The 19,942-nt window shown below is 39.0% G+C and overlaps 1 protein-coding gene and 1 long non-coding RNA gene across 8 annotated transcripts; one reads left to right on the top strand and one right to left on the bottom strand.

Moving 5' to 3' along the window:
- Positions 1–74: 74 nt before the first annotated feature.
- Positions 75–4,422, top strand: LOC122984419. 5 transcript variants are annotated; one of them, XR_006403877.1, is made up of 6 exons: positions 75–162; positions 2,209–2,342; positions 2,596–2,690; positions 2,777–2,835; positions 2,944–2,998; positions 3,135–4,278. It is a non-coding gene; the product is annotated as an uncharacterized LOC122984419 (long non-coding RNA). The 5 variants fall into 5 exon arrangements; XR_006403878.1 differs by having other exon boundaries at positions 2,542–2,690; XR_006403881.1 differs by having other exon boundaries at positions 2,542–2,690; positions 3,123–4,278.
- A 654-nt stretch (positions 4,423–5,076) lies between these two features.
- Positions 5,077–13,699, bottom strand: spartb (spartin b). Of its 3 annotated transcripts, XM_044354850.1 has the most exons (9): positions 13,228–13,383; positions 12,103–12,953; positions 9,811–10,008; positions 8,246–8,396; positions 7,931–8,125; positions 7,680–7,838; positions 7,480–7,570; positions 7,250–7,296; positions 5,077–6,401 (listed from the first exon to the last, which is right to left on the bottom strand). In XM_044354850.1, exons 1-9 carry the CDS (start codon positions 13,238–13,240, stop codon positions 6,295–6,297), a joined length of 1,812 nt encoding a protein of 603 aa, XP_044210785.1. In that variant the 5' UTR covers positions 13,241–13,383; the 3' UTR covers positions 5,077–6,294. The 3 variants fall into 3 exon arrangements, with proteins under 3 accessions (XP_044210785.1, XP_044210784.1, XP_044210782.1); XM_044354849.1 differs by lacking the exons at positions 7,250–7,296; positions 13,228–13,383 and adding an exon at positions 13,415–13,699; XM_044354847.1 differs by lacking the exon at positions 7,250–7,296 and having other exon boundaries at positions 13,228–13,382.
- Between the last annotated feature and the right edge of the window lie 6,243 nt (positions 13,700–19,942).

The following is a 19,942-nucleotide window of genomic DNA, read 5'->3' as shown; positions in this document are numbered from 1 at the left end:
TCTGCTGTGGTGTTCACATGATGCAGAGAGGAGGCAGGGCTGTAGCCGGTGTCCTCCACCCTCCCCTACTCCTCTGCCATTGCAGTGATTTACACCGGACCGCTCGGGTGTCAGCGCTGCTCGTGCACGTCCGCGTCAGTGCGCGCGCTCGCAGCAACATAGGTGAGTGTTTGTGCATGAGTCGACCTGCATGAACCTCACACATGACGGGTGTAGACCACCGTTCACTTATTAGCCAAAACCCCCAGAAAAACATTTAATGAGCTTAAAGCCACCGCTCGTTTGTGGTTGGCAAGTAGATGTTTCCTCAAACGTTCCTACATAGCATCAACATTTTGCTGCTAGGCTACTTTAGCAGCTAGGTCTCTAATTGGCGAAATTACGATAGCCGTGAGGTAAAATGACACCAAACACACATGACAAAAACATGACAACGATTCAAACAACTTCTCATACAAAGACAGTTTTCGTTTGTGTAGCTAACTTGCCCTTTTTTTTAAGATGATGTAGCTGTTAAATAGTTTTCAGTTCATACTTTAGGTATAAAATCCCTACCCAAGTTGACCGGACAGAGTTAATAATACCCAACACATTTGAGGATGTGCCTATCTGACCTGATTGGAAACCAACTCACACAGGTGTAAGAGATGCCGAGTAATTAATTGGTTAAATAACACCTGGAGCGTATGTATAAGCTCACGTGAACTAACAATGAACGTCACTTAAAGGTGCAGTGTGTAGGATTTAGAGGCATCTAGCTGAGAGGTTGCAGATTGTCACAAACTGAATACCCCCCCTGCCCCTCCCCTTCCGGAGAAGGGTATATAGTCTTGCAGACCTACATGACACACCCACTTTACTAAAAAAAAAAAACCCTTGATGTTGTCACTGTGATGGCATGCTACACGTCACGCCTCCCTGACCCCTAACCCTAACCATCTGCTCATGCCTAAACCTACCCCACCAAGTGGGTGTGTCGTGTAGATACTGCCAGTCTGCAGATAGACCTACTTTCCCTTCCAAGCATGTAGGAAAACCTACGCAGGCCGCATAACTCACAAAAAATGTGAAAGGCCCTCTCTAGAACCATTGTTTGGTTTGTCCATTGTGGGCTAATGTAGAAACGTGGCAGTGCAACATGGCAGCCTCTGTGGAAGACAGGCTACTCTCTAGCATGATTTTTTTTCCCCACCCACATTCTGGGAAGACCCGCTCCTACTCAGGTTCTGATTGGCTCTGACCCTGATACTTTTACCCTAACCATCTCAGTCCTCATGCCTCAATCTAAACAATCTAACCAACGAAGGCAACGAGTACTAGCCAATCAGAGGCAGATTAGGACGGGTTGTCATGGAATCAGGTGGGGGAAAAAAGTAGGCTGCTCCCTATGTAGATACAAAGGGCTCATTCTAAGCTAATGAAAAAACAATGAATCTTAGCTTCAGGTGATTATACACTAATTAAAACATACTTCTGAGGATTATATTCATTTCTGCTAAGACTGTTCCACTAGATGCCACTAAATTATACACACTGCATCTTTAAGTATGAATAGAAGGCCACCTAATGGGTGATTTGCACATGTTTTTGTATCCCAATCTTCACAGCAGATTGACATACTTCCACAGGCCTTCATCTTGTCCTAACTAGGACACATCCTAACTTATATAGCTATCAGCATCTCTGAATCCGTTCAACCTGATGCAAACAATTACTTTATTATTGGGCATGTGTCCAGCTGGCTAGGTGAAGGAACAATCCACTTATCCTTAAAGTTGTAAGGGTAACTCTCAAAAAGTCTGTTCGCTGATCAGGCTTACCAAACTTTACTTTTACAGGCTTATTAAAATTTCTTATTTAATAGACAACTTGTGAGTTGTCAATTAAATCTAAAAATAAGTTGACTTATTTTCTGAAGTATGGAGATGGAGAGCAGATGTAGCCTACTGCACTTAACAGCTTATGCACACATCCTCATAGTCTTATTTATTTGATCTTTCAGTTAATATTTTGTATGTAACCTGGGCTTTTAGAGCAAAGCGCAGGACATTTACGACAATATAAAAATGTTCGGTGTCCAATTATATGAAACTATAGCATCTGAGCAGTAAGAAAAGAACACTAAACACTTTTCATCTACTTTTTAAAATCTTAATATGTAAATCTACTGTTTTGCATATAATGGAGACATCAGTGTGTTTTGTGCAGATTCAGGGCTGTGTTTCGCCTCAAGTCTAAGGATGAGTCTATAAATGGACCTGCTAGAAAAAATCCCTCCCATCCCTCCTCTCTAAAGGAAAGCGAGCTCAAGGCTTCTCTTCATTCTCGCAAGGAAAAGAAACGTAGGTTGGACTTGGTCGATTATAGATTGTGTTCTTCTGAAACTCTTGGGTTTTCAGTTGAGGCATTAGCAACTTATACATTGTGTTATATTCCTAATTTGGAAACAAATTAGTTAAGCGGTGGCACTATGTCAACAATAACTTGTGGCTCCTGTTGACTGTAATATATTCTCATGTAATATTTTAAATGTTTTCACAGGTTTCACATCAGAACATGTTGTTGACGCTTGTGTGACTTTATACCCTTTGTCAGTGGTCAGTTGGACACGGCAACCACACTAGACTAAACACACTGCCAGATACATCAGCTACTTGAAGGAGCCGCCGCCTCCAGACATTCTGTCTAAAGTAGGTCAACTGCATCATTTTAACTGCAAGGAAAGCCAAACTCTTGCTTTGATAATTTCAGTGACTTAATGTCCTGTTTCTCACAGGTTAGTAAAGCAGAAGAGGAAAGTATGAGGAAAAATGTACAGAAACCACAGAAAAAATGGTAGAAACCAAAGAAAGCCATATCCATAGAATTATTAAAACTGCTGTAGTTCTTCTTTATGGACTTTTTACATAAAGTTTTAGGTGACAAAATCAGTTTTTCCTACAGAGGAACATTGCGGCTAAAGAGGACCACCTCACAGAGAGCAAAGCCAGCTGCTGCAGTAAGAAGTCAACTGAGGATGTGATTGATTATTTGTCAACCCATATGTTGTTTGTTTGTTGTTGCAGTTGTACTGACTATGCCTTACATTGTTTGAGAATCTGCTGCTGTTTGAATTTGTAAAGATTTAATTTCAGATCATGTCTCAAGAAGATACACTCAGCAGAAGAACTCTTAACAAGTACATCAGCCATCTCTCACAATAACCAACCCGCCGACGATGGAGCCGATGCTTCCTCCAGCTGATGGCCTGACCAGGGTGCATGCCCTGCCGATACCGCTGGACAAATCATCTCTTCCCCGCGGACAAATGCTGCCAATGTGCCAGGATCAATTTCTCTCTGCCTCGTTTCGGGCTGTGGAAAATAACTGGATGAAGCCAACCTCTACATCCATGAACGCAACTTTATGTGCCTTTACATCAGCAATGACCAGTCACGCTTTTTTACCATAGGTGGGACTAGACCCAGCCTTTAGTCATGTGTTATTGGATGCCCCTCCTGGCCTGGTGGACCCTGTTGCTCTCCAATCAGTGAACTTTGGCCAAGCCTACAGACCTGAACAGAGTGCTGTAACAAATTCAATTATACCTCCAGTAGAACAAAGTCAGATTGATGCACCTTTGGTTGGCCCAACTGACAATGTTTCAGTGGTAGATTTTACAAATCAACCAATAATTTCATTGTCCTTGTATCAAGGTGCAACTACAAGTGCTGATGACCTCACACCTGAAAATGTTAATCAGCCAGTGTCAGACGCTCTGTGTGACTCATGACTCCTCCAGGAGAGTGACCTCTATAGTAGTAGAGGACGTGGTCAGTACCTTTTGGCTGGATTTGCTGTTAGATACCAACAGCAACTTGTGCTTCCCTGATGCTAATCTTGTAAACATTGTTCTTTCACCTTACGCAGGGATAACCTAACTATTTGTTAAGAAATGCCACTAATTATTTGCTAGATATCTACTTTATTTTTACAGTTGTGATTAGCCAATTATCACAAAGCATATCAGAGAAACAGATCTACTGGTATTGTTTGAAGAGATATTTTATGGCTTTGTGGTTGCCTACAATGCATATGTCAAAGATCTACAGGAAGTTGGTAGTTATTTTTTTCTGTCACATGTTATTGAGCTAGAATTACATTGATGTGATTTGCTTGAGGGCGGTGTACATACAGTAGGTTGGCATGCAGTACATGTCTATATACTGTGGTTATAGTGTAAAATATTGAAGGACATTGAAAATGCTTGCAGTTTTTTATTTTTGTTGTGAAAAACTTACAGGTGGCATTTTCATTCATATTAAATACATCTCTAGTTTTTTCAACAAAGAATTATAGAGGGTTTGTCTCTTTAATTTCTGAGGTAAATAAAGCAGAACAGTCACATTTTATTGTATTTTCCATGAGTCCATTTTAAAAATAGCCAATCCATATATATATATATATATATATATATATATATATATATATATATATATATATATATATATATATATATATATATATATATATATATATATATATATATATTGGACTATTTGTATTACATAATTGCTAAGCCATTTGAGGACTGCTGTTTTCTGCCTTTTTATTGTTGACTACTTCTGTTAGAAGTTAAATTTAACTGACTCCACAACACAAAAACATTCCTGTCCAGTAGCCAATAAAAATTCTGTGGAATGACGCATAAACACATTTGAATATCAGATGTCTTCAGCAGACATTACAAAGTGATTACTCCAACACTGGTTAGACAAGATATGTAAAAAGCATTTAGAGAATTAATGTCCTCTGTTGATGTTCCTAATTCAGGTGAAAAATAATTTGCAGAATAAACCTACAGTATAACAGTCTGTGGAAATAAAACAAGAAACTAAAATTTACAGCCACTAGATGGTGCTAAGAGGCTGGTAGAGTCAATATAGTGTTAACACAATGGATTACTGGATTTTAATATGTACTTCAGTGATTAAAATATACAAATGAGAATTCCTGTTCAAATCCATTTTGTGCTGACTCGATGTGGCACAAAATAATACCCATGACTCCCAAAACCTTCAAAAATACGGACACTAATTTCTTTTAATCGTTTTATTTTTTCAGAAAAGTTTCAGTCTTTCAAGTTGGAAAGTAATCTTAATATGCAACAATCACCTGCTGAGGGCTTAAAGCTGAAGTGTAAAATGAGAAAAAAACAACAAAAAACCAGATCACTTCACTCATAAAGCAAACACATAGCTGGTTTGGAAACAGTTAGCATCACACTTCAAAAGTCACATTTTGTTAAAGGTTTTGTCTATACATCAAAATAATGCAATCTATAGTTTTATATTAAATATTATAAACATCACCATTTTGAAAATATGTGGGAACAGCTCAAGTGAAATATTCAAAATAGCATTGCAGAACGTAGCAGAACAAAAACAAACCACTTTTACAGTTTTAGACTCCTCTTGCAAACTTAATTCTAAGTAACCCTCATTGATGAGAGGCAACAACTGTCTTGCAACGAGTGAAGGTCTGACAAAAATACATAGACAAGTTGCGGTTTTACAAAATATCAGATTTTTGCATATCATTTTATAATTGCAGGCACAGTGAGCAGCAGTGATTACTTCTTATTTTAAACACCACAGGGGAAAAACAACAGTATATCAGACATTTTTTTTTGTCTTAAGCAGTTTATATCTGAAGATACTGACATACAGATAATATTATTTGTTATTTTATTCAAAGTAGACAAACTTCACTTACCCTATCAGGGTCAAAAAAAACTAACACAGACAGAAACTTCATAAAAATTAGAAAAGATGTCAGTGGCTAGTCAACCGCAATCCAATGCTTTGTACAGTGAAATTGTTATCTTACAAGTTAAGTGATAATACCTGAATGTTATGAAACTACAGATCAACCAACCAATTTACAAAATCACTTCTAATTGTGTATCAATACAGTGTATGTATTTTTGAATTATATAATCTGCTGTTTCTCTGTCTAGGTCCATCTATATTTCATATTAAGATTAAAGTGCTTATGAGCTGTATCAAACTATATGATATGCATATAACAGTAGTTATTTTGTAAATATAAAACATATCATAAATAAAGAATATTAAATATAGATTTATTTGATCAAAGAATACAAATTATGCTTTAAGGCATTGCTGAGCGAGGGAAAGAGGCATAGCACTACTGGCTATTTTTCAGATTTCTCCACTTGCTTCCCGTTCTCTGGTTTTTCCTGAATATTGTAGTCTTCCAAAATGGCCTGCGCTGTATGCTTACCAGTCCTTTTCACCACAGCTTTGATCCCCAGGTTGTCAATATTGAAGGCAGTGATACCGACATTAATGGCAGAATTGACAGCGTGGTCTGTGGCGTGTCCTGCTGCGTCACCGTACCTTCATTAGAAGTCAGATTGGGTGAGAGGTCAGGGTGAGAGGCGAGAGACAGAGGATTTGGGAAGAATTAATATGCAGTGCAAGGATTGCCAAGATGCCATGCAGTGTGTGAATTTCAACGTGAGGATTACACCCATGCAAGTGCACAATCTGGAATTTAGAAATGTTTGACTGCCAGAATATGAATTTTAATCAGTGCTTTTGTCTACTGTAATTCAGACATCTAGGGAAGGATGATGTGGATATAATCTATCACTATTGTAAAATTTCTGGAAATTAAATTTAGAAACTGTTTAATGATAGAATAACAATATGGGATTGTTCAGTATTTGCTAATCAGGTTTATTAAATACCTGACAAATTAAGGTACTTAATTGCAAAATTCATGTAAATCCAGTATTGCCAGTAAGAAAGTCCTGCTCATTGATTTGCAGCATTTCCCACAATGGCCTAAAACAACCAGAAATATTAAAAGGCAGAAATGCTCTGACCAAATAGCTGACAAATTTCTGTCACCTCATTCTGTACATTGTCATAACCCCCAACCCAAAAGAAATTAATCAAGTATATTATGTAAGTATTTTGTTCATCATTGGAACATATTACCCCAAATCATACAATATTGGAATATTTCAAGGTCAGGCAGCACAGAAACATTGCATGTTGTGGGATTTCCATTAGAAACATTTGAAGAAATCAGTAAAAGCAGCACCATCATGTGTCTTGCCACACAGAGTGTTTTGTGCAAGACCCAAATCATTCAAAAAAAAAAAAAAAAAAGGCTCATGTCATGCTTGTGATTAGTAGTGTAAAGAGTTAAATAGCTGTGTATAATTAAGAAAAATTACACTTCTTCTCATTAGGTGGGTCAAAGATGTTTTGTAGACCCCTAAATCTGCAAAGCAAATTGACAAGGGAAATAAGTGAACACACGTTTGGTTTTGTTTGTATAATGCAAGAGGTCATTTGCAACTTACACATCAAAAAGCTGTCTAGCAAGCAGTGTTGGGTAAAAATGTCATATTCAGGCAAGTGACGGTGGTCAGACAAGTAGTTTTAAATAGAAGGAAGGACTTACTTGTGTTTTACAGTGGTGACTGTCTCTGATGCGACACTCGTAGTGATGTTTTTTGCTGCTACTTCCAAACCAGTCCACATGGTTGCAAATCCTGGGCATAAACACAAAGCTTCATTATTGCTATAAAGCTTAAGCATGTGAGACGCATTTTAGTAATGTTCTTCTAATCTTCCACTTAGGGAATAAAAAGTGTAGTGTACCTTGCACTCCGCTAGCTGCCACCACCATGGCTCCATCTATGTTAGAACGCCCATCCTTGTCTTTCTTCATGGACTCTGGAATCAGCTTTCCTCCGTGTTTTTTCACGTGTGGAGCCAACTCCCGACCCACACAGCCAGCGACAGTACACACACCGTCCACTGTAGTGAGACAGCATTACTCAATTACAGATCCACGGTCGAATAACCACACAAGGTCAGTGAAACATGCTGACTGTAGATGATTTAGTCACCTAGAAACTGGCTGACTTTGACAGCTCCCCCCGTCGCTTGCTTGGCAACATGGAGGCCTTTGGTGACTGTGGGGCTGACGTGGGTGGGTTTGTCCTCTGGGGTGATGTGTTCTCTGAGTTTAGATGCCCCCTTGTGAATGGCCTTGCCTGTGAACTCGGCTCCTTTCACGAGGCCCCAGCTTAACCAGGATGCACCTGAGAGGTCAACAGGATCACATAGGCAAAGTCATGATAGGCTGCTCTTTCCTACTGTAAATAATCACAAACAAAAGAAGAAAGATATTCAGGTGAACGGCGGGGGCAGCGTGACCTCACCTGTCAGAATCCCATTTGCCACCTTTTCACTCCACTCGGGCAGAGCCTTCTCTTCCTCCCCCTCCTCTGTCGTAGCTGGCGCAGTCTCCTCAGTTGGAACGATGGACACCTTTTGACTGAGATTAATGCTGTCTGCAGCTTCATCTGGAGCCTGATCAAACAGACACATTGATTAGTTACTGTAAGACAGACAGTGTTGGCTGAAAATAACAACTACTTGTCAGTCAAAATCTTTTGGCAACTTGTCTGCTACATTGTGCTAGTTCTACATCTCTGTTCAGATGCTTGTCTCCAAGTAACACCCCCCCCCCCCCCCGTTCGCACAATAGCTCCTCTCATTATTCTGTGCCAATTGTTACAATGCTCCATTTGTCTAAAGAGATTGCAACTTTAACATATATCTGTGTAGTCAAAAAAACAGTCTCCCTTTGTGCTGAAATCCTAAAATCTTCTACTAAACCCATAAATGAAAAGAATACAAAAGTGCCTACTTGCTGATGGGGAATCAGGTCCATCAGAGAAACCTAGCCTGACTGCATACATCAGAAATGACCTTGTTTTGCATCAGTCTGAGCTAGTGTCTCCTCCTCCATCATGGCTGAACTGGCACTTGTCTTTCAAATGAAGCTCTGAGGTTGTTCTAACTGCTAAAGATAAGAGCATTAAATCTAATTAATTCTCCTCCCCTGCCTGTCTCAAATCCCTGCAATGCTGAGGCAGGGTAACTGTGAGAAGTGTGCCAGCTCAGAAGTAAGCAGCAGCATGAGCATCAAGCCAGGCCAAAAGTATGAAAAGGTTTGGAATCTACTGAGTCTGCAGCCTCAAAAGCCTTCGTAAGCAGCAAAGTAAATTTTTTTTAATGAGAGGCATAGATTTGTTTCCTACATTTTCAGAATTTTTTTGGTGATGATCGACGTCGAGGAGGAGGTTTGGGAATGAAAAACATCATTCAGTTTTAAAGTTAACTAACAATTGCATGTGACCGCACCGTTTTGGTAACTTTTTAAGTCGGTCTGCACTTTGACATAGAATTGATAAATACAAAAACATCTGTGTGAGGGCAAATTTTTTTGCATGGAAAAAAAAAATCTGTTTATTCATGTAGTCGGCACTAATAGCTGAAGCTTAAGTATTCTAGTTTTACCTTAATATAGAACAATCAAACAAAGATACATCCACTTTAATGTGTCTGTAAGGAAAAAACAGTCTAACTTCACAGTCTCATTTGTCTAAAATAGCTCTCTGTGCTCCCCACTTGCACAAGGGGATTTATAAAAAGGCACTATCTAACAATCCTTGGGTGACTTCAAATACTTATTTAAAAATATTTTGAGACAAACACAGAGTGGTGTGAGATAGAAATACATTTCAGAATGAAGTTTCTCTGAGCATCCAGGAAATAAGATTTAGTCAGCAGGGGGGAAAAAAAGCATAAAATACATGGCATTACATTATAGATGATGTATTTCGATATGTCTTCGAAAGCTTAGGCCCCATTTGCATTTATTCCCCAAAGAATGTCAAAACATATGCTGTCGTAGCCATGTCTGCACATCAGCACTGACCTGAACCCTCAGATCTGTCATTTGGGACAGCAGGTCCTGGAACAGCGCTCTCTCGGCAGCAGGCAGCTCAGAGGATAGCACCACCCCCACATAATAGCCCGGAGCTGGCGCCATCATGTCCGGAAACATAAACACACCAGTGTTACACAGCAACACTGGAGAGTCCATGGCCATGAGAGGGTACAGCCAGTCACACACCTGCCAGGAGGGAAAGAAAGTTAATAAAATTTTAAAAAGGCTAGGCTGTTGGAAAATGTGACAGTGAATAAGATGACGTATGATGTCACATCTCAAAATATCCATTTTTTTCTGAAGGATATTCCATAATATAGCCTACAGTAAAGCCTAATGACGAGTGCATTTACATGGGAGTCAAACATAAGATGGGAGGAGAGCTCTGCAGCAAGAACTTTCTTAATTGTAGGTTTTTTATAGATGACCTCGTAATGATACCTGACATGTCTTATAGTTGTCCAAAAGTTTGCTCAGCTTCTGATTAGTAAGAAATGTTTCTGATTAGTGCGACACGGTGAAACGTCTGAGAGAAGACGAACCAGAGGACACTCTCTCCCTCTGACTGCCGCATGTCTAACAGGATTATAGAGCAAAGCAGGGTTTAAATAATTACTTGCACTCATGTGAATCACTGATGTCACCCACTGCCACTAGCACCTGGGAAATTCCCCGACGAGGAGTCAAATTTCGGTCTCATGATCCACTAGTATCTGTGTAGTGGCTTTGTAACAGACGGCGGAAAAAAATGGAAAAAAAAATTGCTCAAAACAACGCAAGTTCAGTAAATTAGATAAACTATTGAATAAGTATTAGAACAAAAACGTAAGCTGATGAGTAATTTCTTATCTTATCACTGTTTTTTTATTACTGTAGTATTTACAAATGACCTTCACATATACAAACCAATCAAGTGGTTCAAAGGCCTAATGGTTTGTACACTGGCTGAGGACAAATGAACAGTGTACCTAGATGTGGACTGAGTTCTTTCTGTGCCTTTAAAAGACTAAATTACATCATAAAAAATAAATGCTGAACTCCCCTCTAGGCAAAATATCGTCACACAACCTTAGTGGCCTTCCTGTGTTCAAGATTTTTCCTTCATCGGTAATTATAAAAACAGACACTTGCTGAAATCCCATTCAGTCTTTATCAATCCCTGAGCTCACTGCCACACTCCTAAAATATATTTCAGGAGTTCATTGCATCCCTGCCAACTAAAATTGCAACAGCAAAGTCACTCCGGTGTGTCTCTAGTTGAAAAGACAACGCAGCAGGATGATGCACTAACTGCTCAGCACTTACCATTAAAAGCATAATTTATGTTACTAACAAGATGCTGTAAACTTGTCAGCTGTGACAGATTAGAAGACAGTGGCTGCAGGAGAATGACGATGGAGAGGGGAGACAGTATCGGTCAAATAGTGACTTTTACCTGAATGAGTTGCTAGTAGTGACGGCAGATGTCTGGAAACAGGAGCCTAACATTTATCTGTCCTTGTGAATCTCTTATTGTCTGACATTTAAACATAATGTGAACATGATTACATTTATTACAGGGCTGCTGTATTTGATGGAATTAAATTCTACAGGAGTATATGTTCTCTTATTTCACAGAGTATTTAATTTGTTAGTGGCAAATGTGCAACAAATGATGTCTGTATAATATTTATTGCTTAACTGCCTTGTGAATACAGTCCCTTTATATTTAAATTACAATATATTTATATTGTTTTTAAAATTAGAAAGTAGTAAGATCATGGCCTGGGTTTCTTCGATGCAGAACAGGTAAAACATGAGCTTAGGATGTGGAACATATTTGAGTTTATCTTCCTGTCAAAAAATAAATTAACATCCAGTAGGTCATGTTTTAAATATAATCTTTGTTTCATTTTGAGCCAGGAACGATCCTGATCTGGGATGTCCCAGGAGGATGACAACACATCCACAAATCCAATGGGATTAGGGCACTGAGTCAACAACGCTCACATGATCACGTCCATAGGGCAAAGGATAGAGATCATTAACACGACTATCTCCTTCTGCTTGATGACTCATAGTGGAAGAGGTCTTGATGAGCCGAGTAAACATCTTACAAAATCAGGTTAAAGGGCACAAGAAAGCCTGGAGAGAACTGGTGATGGTGCACTGATGACATTTCACTGCAATTATTGCATCAGATGGGAACAAGGGTAGCTTATCTAGTCATTTCAAGCTTTACACCTGACCAGATACTAAGTGTGCTGAAACACCTGGGGGCGGGGTGGATGTAACTCTTACCTGCAGAAATGCTGGTGGTCTGTTGGGCATTCTTTCAGAGTGCTCACTAGTAAACTTCACCAGCCTCAGGTAGCCTGGGTATGACGGAGCGCTCACTTGGCCCTCTGGCGTGACAAAGAATATCTGAACCCCATGAGGGATATACAGCATCTCCTCTCCCTCTTCACCCATGCTCTGGGGAGATGGTGTTGAATTCGACGTACGACTGTAGAACTCATCCCCGACCAACGACAGCTCCCCTGCCTCAGTTCCGTATGAGATAGAGAGGTGGCCGTCAGCCGCCTGAGCAGAGTAAGCTGGAGGCTGGTCACATGGAACCACAAGCTGTCTGGTAGGTGAAAGAGGTTGACCCACAATGCTGCATGCAGGAATGCCTCCTACTGCTCCGGCTGCAAGGCCATTAGCAGAAAGTAGGTTTGGTGGAGCTGGCCTCTGTGGCTTCTCTTTGGCAGGGAGTTTTGGGTAGAGGGCTTCTGCAGACTTGTCTGTCGCACTCAGGCCAGACACACCACTACTGGAGCTCAGTGCGGATCCAGAGCAGACGTCAGAGCTGGTCTCTAATATGGCCATGCGAGTGGTGATGTTATTCAGCGTCTCCTGCATCTTCTGCTGCATCTGTCTGGCTGATTCCCAGGAGCTACCGACACACTCCTCTCCCCGCGAAGGCACACTGATGGCCCTGAGAAGGTGCTGCCGCCCTTTCTTGTAGAGCTCCAGGGCCTCTGCCTTGTCTCCAGCTTCATCTGCTGTCAGCCCTTTATTGAGGCACTCAAAGGCCCTCTCATAGCCATCTTTGATCACTTGAAGTCTGGCATTGTCAAATGCATCCTGTTTAGCTTTCTCCATTCCCTCTGAAATGAGACTTAAAATGAGCTTTCATATGAATTATACTGTATCATGAAACACATGTAGGTTACAACATTATCAATAAGAAAAAAAACAACAAAACAAAAAAACTTAGCTAGAATTTGACGCACTAATAGGTCACGTTAATTAGGATTATGGGTTAACCCTATTTGAAATAACAGCTATGTTTTTAAGAGATAACCTGTTACACAATCGGGTATCAATCCATGTTATGAAATGTCAAATTGCATGGGTGAAGCTTTCTGGCTAATAACGTACCCTGCCTGACCATACTTAAAGCAAGCTAAAACAAGCTAATTGTGATGCTAAATTTGAAACAGAAACTAACAACAGCTAACGTTTCCGTTCAGTTACGCCATGCCATGGTATCAACAGCGGCACGAATAAAAACATCAACAAGACAACTGTTAGCATTAGCTCTGTCATGTAACTTATCCTCACTTACCCCGGTGAGCGTGAAACTCCGAATGACAGCTTAATTAGCCAGTTAGCTATCTCGCAGTTAACGTTACGTGCTCTCGTCAGATAAAAATCCTTCCAGCTGTCGAATAAACTTAAGTTCAGTCAGTAACCGTCTATCTTAGTAAAGTTAATAAAGTAAATAATCGCTGATGAGCCTTGTCATGAGTTCCCAATGTACATTGGAATACTCGCATCGATCTGTCAAATCAGAAGTCATGGATGTCAGTAGTATCGTGTCAGCCTTATCTTTTTCCCCACCGGCATTCTGCGAAGACACGCCCTACTCTGCCTCTGATTGGTTATTTAGGAAGAATATCTGCGTCAGAGCCAACCAGAGGCAGAGTAGGGGCGGGTCTTTGCAGAATGCGGGTGGGGAAAAAAATAAACATAAAAATAAAAATAAAAATAATAATAATAATAATAACGTGTCTGCCTGCCTCAACTGGCTTTGCACTTTGCACTAAATCATTATGAATTTATAACACTAAAGACTCGTAATAACCCGTATTAATATTTGTATTAGTCCCACTGAAAATAAAGTTTCAATCTCTAACTGTGATCACTAAAGAACAATTAGCAAGCCTAAAGATGCCTTTAGCTGGCTCCGTAAGTCAGATTTATTATTACTTATTACTATCATTTTAAAAATATCCCCTCCAGACAAGTTTTAAGATGTGTGTAAAATACTCTACTTTGAATAAACATTTGTGCCTGATATGGTTTTTCCACAAAAGAGTAAATTGCCATGTTAAAATCTTGATGACATCTATTCCTTCTCCCTCATTAAACATTTCCAGAATCTAAAAATAAGTTAAATACTTTTAATTTCAAAAATTGAACTGCTGGACTGGACACTAGATGTCGCCTACTTCAATGTAATATCCAATCTCAGTATATGTGCACTGGAGGCGTCAAGTGTCTACATCACAGTTGTGTAAACTGAATATTGGACCACGATTGGCTTCAAACTATTTGTAATGTCACAAGTCATGCTGGTAGGCCAACCCCTTGAAATTGGATTTTCAGTGAGCACAAAGAAACTTTCCACTTTCAGCAGATGAATGTGAAAACAGGCTTCTAGAGTAAAACTCTGCACATACATCATTCTGCACAGTGAAGCTCAAACATCCAACTGTAGGAACAAGAAGAAAGCATATTTTTGAGTGGAGGGGGACTCATTAACACATTAAAGTAACTGTGGTCCCTTTAGTTGACCACAATGGAGATTTAAAACCGTAATTAGTGAGTGTTTACTGCCCTCCAGTGGCCAAAGTCAGGAACTATAATATAATATTTGTCAAATAGGAGTCAAATAGGAGTCAATAAAGACATAATAACGTACTATTACTTCAGCTGAATATTTTCAAAATACGGGACGAAACGGAAGCAATGAGAAACAAATGAAATGATCACTACATAATTATCAATAGATCAGATTAATCTAGATTTGTTAAGATGGCAAACAAACTAATAAATAACAGATAACATCTCTACTTTGTAGCCAATAACAACACAATAAAGGTGACATGTTTGATCATACAAGTATGAACCAGCAGTAAACTCCTTGATGTAGTCAACAAACATAAACAATACAGCAGATGAATAAATAATGAAACACACGAACAACTTTTATAAATGGCATTCGTAGGCTTAAGATGTTCCTAAAACTTGGAGACCTATGAGAAAAACATTTCAAGGCCATTTCTAGCTATATGCTGGCATACGTCAGAGCATTTGGTCAGTGATGTCCTCAAGCCGCTGAAAGAGATCCTTGTTCTTGTTTCAGATATTGTGTAGTTGTATTTTGTCAGCTGTATTTGTGCTAATCTTAAAAGGTAACCAAGCTGCAGAAAAGCCAGACAAAACACAACGACAAGTTCACACAACAAGATCACTAGTAAACAAGTTCAAAACACAAGTTATACAGGATGTGACCACTTAATCGCAACATTTGACCTTTTCTTGTTTACTGACCACCCACAGCATAGAGACACAGAGAGAGAGATAGACGAGAGAGAGAGAGAAAAGACCCAGCTGCTTACCAGGCTCTGAAATTCATTGTTTAAAGGTTAATTTCAACACTCAGAACTGCTTCTTATAAGATAAGCTCACACAAAACACTAGTCAAAGAGACAGAAAATAGTCAGAAATATATACACATATAATACGGTTATTCACTGATGTTTCCACTACTTGTAATATGATATAGATAGATAGATAGATAGATAGATAGATAGATAGATAGATAGATAGATAGATAGATAGAGCTACAAACTTGCACTTTTTGTGGAAAAATGATGGAAAATGAGATAAGATGAGAAATGACGGAGATGGCATATGTGCATACTTAGCATATTTCAGCTTCAGTGTTTTATTGTTTATATTTTTAATTATACGCAAACACACATCATATATTAACAATAGCATCACATATGGATTCATTTTTTAACCATTAACACATTTACAAACTAGATAAGCAATGATTAAAGTTGTACTTTACCACCGTTTGATTATTTCTCTTACTGGATTGCATACAAAAATTATGATAACTTGACCATGTACTCTAATATTGACTGATAAATGTAATGGCTCCCATGGTTGGTTGATAGGACATTCTGCTTTGGACTCATGTAAACAAACAAATAAAACTGCTTGACACTCTATTGTGATCTTTGTGAGCACCGCAGTGACGCCTGCTTGTTGCGTTATTTAAAATGTACCAGTCTTTTTTTTTTTTTTTAAGTTTCTGAGACACCCACATGTTTGACACTATAAATATGGATATCAATATACTGATGAATGTTAAACAGGACAGGAGTACTGATGGATGACAATAATCTGCAGAGGGCGCCAACTCCTATCTCAAATGCAGTGATGAGACATGGAACTGGAGAAAAATGGAGTGGTGTTTTTACTGCTGTGGGTTCAAGTTCATCAAGTTTATAATCCTCATAATTTAAGCATTTTGTCCAAGCATGGAAATGATTATGCCTACTGCTTGGTATAAATGTGCCACTAATGACCATTACATTGTCTATTGTAAGCATAGCAGCATTAAACAGAAAAGGCCACAGGCATTAAAAATAAGCAGTGTAAGTCAACATGCATTGTTAAGTAAAAAGTCACTTTTTCACAATCTTTCATGTCCCCGTTTTATTATTCTGACTGCCGCCAGTTTCTGCGTTTGTCTGGAAAGTCATTGACCCTAAAGAAAGGTATGTGATAAACATTGGTTTCATCGCCAGTTTGACAGATTCTCAGCATATATCATGCACAGATACCACAGCCTTCTGCTTTCTCCACAGCACAGGGACCAGACTGGACATGCTCTTCATACATGGGAAGGCAATATAGTGCAGCTTTAACTCACATTCGTTTCCTGTTTAACTCTGTCTTACCCAAGGAAACAAGGAACATTAATTTATTCATAATTTAATCTTGTTCTCTTGTCCTCTTGTCCATTCAATTCTGATGCTCATAATTGTTAATTACCATATTTACAATTATGCATACAATCACAATTTTAGTCAAAGTAAGTAAAAGAGAATTTGTTGATGAACTCCTTTGAATAGATTCACAGTACAGTAAATGCACTGCACAGCACTTTGCCATTTTTATGATATGTGTATCATTCTTGACCAAATCCCTCTCTTCCTTTGTTCTTGTTAAGCATGCACTTGAGTGTTTTAGAGCTGTACTGAGTATATATCATGTCTCCATACTGTTGGTTATTTTGCCAACTGAAGCTCCATAAGGATGCTGTAAATTTACCGTTTCCTCATGGTGAGTTTAACATCAACAAATGTCTAAATGAAACATGCTGGTGGTACTTCTGTCTTCTGTCTTTCATGTTGGTTTACATATGCGCAACAAATGTGCTTATCATCACTTTTGATGGCTGTGATGCTCCGGTGTCTCTCCCTTTGGTCCTGTGGTGTGTGTATTTGTGTTGCACGTCCTTGGATGGGTGGACCTGAGGGGCCATTGAGTACTAACTGGGAACACCTGGCCAGTGTCCCAGAACTTACTAAAGCCTGCCTGCCCTGATTCCAGTCCTCTGATCTCTTCACCACTGACCAAGCCTTGTATGTTTTGCGTTACCGTTTTTGTTTTACACTGACATGCACCTCACATTAGCCAACACATTCATACACTTTGAAGCATCATTGCATTCAATTTCTGTTACTTACTCACTAAATTTCAGTTTATTTTTGCTAAGTCTGGCGTGCATTTCCCTCTTTTGTTGCGGCTCACAAGCTGGTCATAACAATGGCTTTTTAATACAGAGTCATGGATGTCGTGTTAGCTCAGAACAATAATTTTGCCAGAAGACATCAACATAGAAGTCTTAACTTTGTTTTGTTTCATCATTGTTAAATTAAGTATGACCAGCCAGTAATGACTCCTCTAGTTGCAAAATTAAAACTTTTTGGGATGCAATAACATCTTTATCTATAATTGTTCTTCTTATTATTACTCTGTTATTGTTTTTCATGGAAAGCTGCCACACACAAAGGAAAATTGCCACATAAAAATTTAATTTAACCTACAACAGCCTGTCAGCATTCCTTGTGTAGAATAATCTGACTTGAGTGTTTCAGTAATCACTGAAAGGAATCGTAACACGGTGATAAATAAGGAATGATATAACACTGCCAACATTCGAATGATATGCATGTGCTCGGTGAAAGAAAAATAAGAAGCAACATAGAATTCAAGCTGCCGCTTTTATTGATCCTCTGCTATTCAAGCAATTTAAATTCAGTATGCTGTTTTTGTCTTCTTGCATAAATGGTAAAAAATGGCCATAAATGTTAATATTTTATTAATGGAGGAATTCAGCAGATGAAACCTGGCATGAGCCTGCACTGACTGTAGAGCTCTGTGCTGCAGATTTTTATAGTCTGCTCTGCAGGTCTCTTCCATAGTGCCACTATTAGATTTTATAATGTTCATTTCTCTCCTTAAAAAAAAAAAAAAAGTTCATAAAACTGCTTGACCTCAGTTTTCCTTTGTCTGATCCATTATTCTCCCTAGCTTCTGGTCTTCATTTAATCACTATGACACATCAAAACACACCATTACATTTAATAAATATAGCCACAAGCGGCAATTTGCAAGTTCACACCTCTTTGTGCTCAACAGAAGGAAGCAGCTCAATCGGTCAAAATTAAAGCCACAAGCAGCAACAAGCAAGTTTCAGGCTTCAAATAGTCACTCCAGCTAGTGTAATTCTCCTTAAAGGAGTAGTGAGACCAATCACAAACCTGTTTCATTATTACAAAGCCTGCAGCATTTCAATAATTGCGTACTCAAAGCTCCGCCATTTGCCCCCCCTTCATTCCATATAAATGAAACTTGATGTGTATGTTCAGGAGATAGCATAGGATGTCTCCAGTGAGCTCAATCAAGATTGCTCGAAAGCATCTTGAGTTATGAGCAAATATGTGATAGGCCAATCAATATGGCACTTGTACCAATCAATATGGCACTTCAGATTTTGGTTAATACTTACCTCTAGAGCATGTGCACCTAAATTGGTGAAATTATATTATACTATATGTCTATGGTATTTGTGGCGCCCCCCTTGGGTCAGGCTCAAAATGCTTTGTCATGATTGGACAAATGCTCAATGAGTTAAGCTAAGCCCCACCCTTTGTGAAGTTTTTTGATCAATGGCAGCCATGATTTTGGACTGATCTTGCTCAGTTATAGCAGAACTGTCTCAGTCTCCCAAGGCTGTATACCAAATTAGGTGTTAAAAGAGTAAAAATCTAAAAAGTAGATGTCACATTACTGTTTTTCAGTTTATGCAAATTAGCAAAAAGTCCATCATGGCGGACTTTTATGGTCCAAGAGGCTTTTTTGTACAGTACATTGAACTGGACTTGGACTCAATCAGACTTACGATGTGAGGGACGTGGCCTTTCCAAAATTGCATTTTTGGGCCTTAATTACAGCGCCACCATCTGGCCAATTGGGCTCATATTTCTTGGGAAGCGCATGCACATCATTTCCAGTTAGTGGTCCAAATGTCATGGTTTTAGCTCCTTCCAGCTCATAGCAATGTGCAGAAGACAATTAATAATAATAATGAACTGGCACAAACTCATTCGGGTTCCAGCCCTTCGGGGTTTGAACCCTAATTAATCATTGGTTATATTTCACACACTTGTTAAGTATTTATCTATTTTTTTATGTTGTCATTTCAGCTATAGATTCAAATATGGCAACATCTGTATCTGTATTGCATAATGTAGTTGTTGTTTTCTTTTTATGGTAAAGTTAATTTCTATTCTTTTACTTTAAGGAAAAACAGTGGTCAAAAGTAACTGATGATGAGGTCAGTTAATGATAGATCTGTATGTTTGGTATGCCTTTGAAATCAGGACAGGGTCAGAGGGGAAAGTGCAACAGATGTAGGGGAAGTATAGCAACAGCTGACATTTTTCTCAGGTATTCATCTCACCTTTGTAAATCAGCCACAGTTTGCATTTTAAAATTAAGAGCT

Source organism: Thunnus albacares, chromosome 6 (assembly GCF_914725855.1).
Source record: "Thunnus albacares chromosome 6, fThuAlb1.1, whole genome shotgun sequence".
Classification (NCBI taxonomy): Eukaryota; Metazoa; Chordata; class Actinopteri; order Scombriformes; family Scombridae; genus Thunnus; species Thunnus albacares.
The sequence above is the reverse complement of the archived record's forward strand: the minus strand, read 5'-3'. Positions and strand labels throughout refer to the sequence as shown.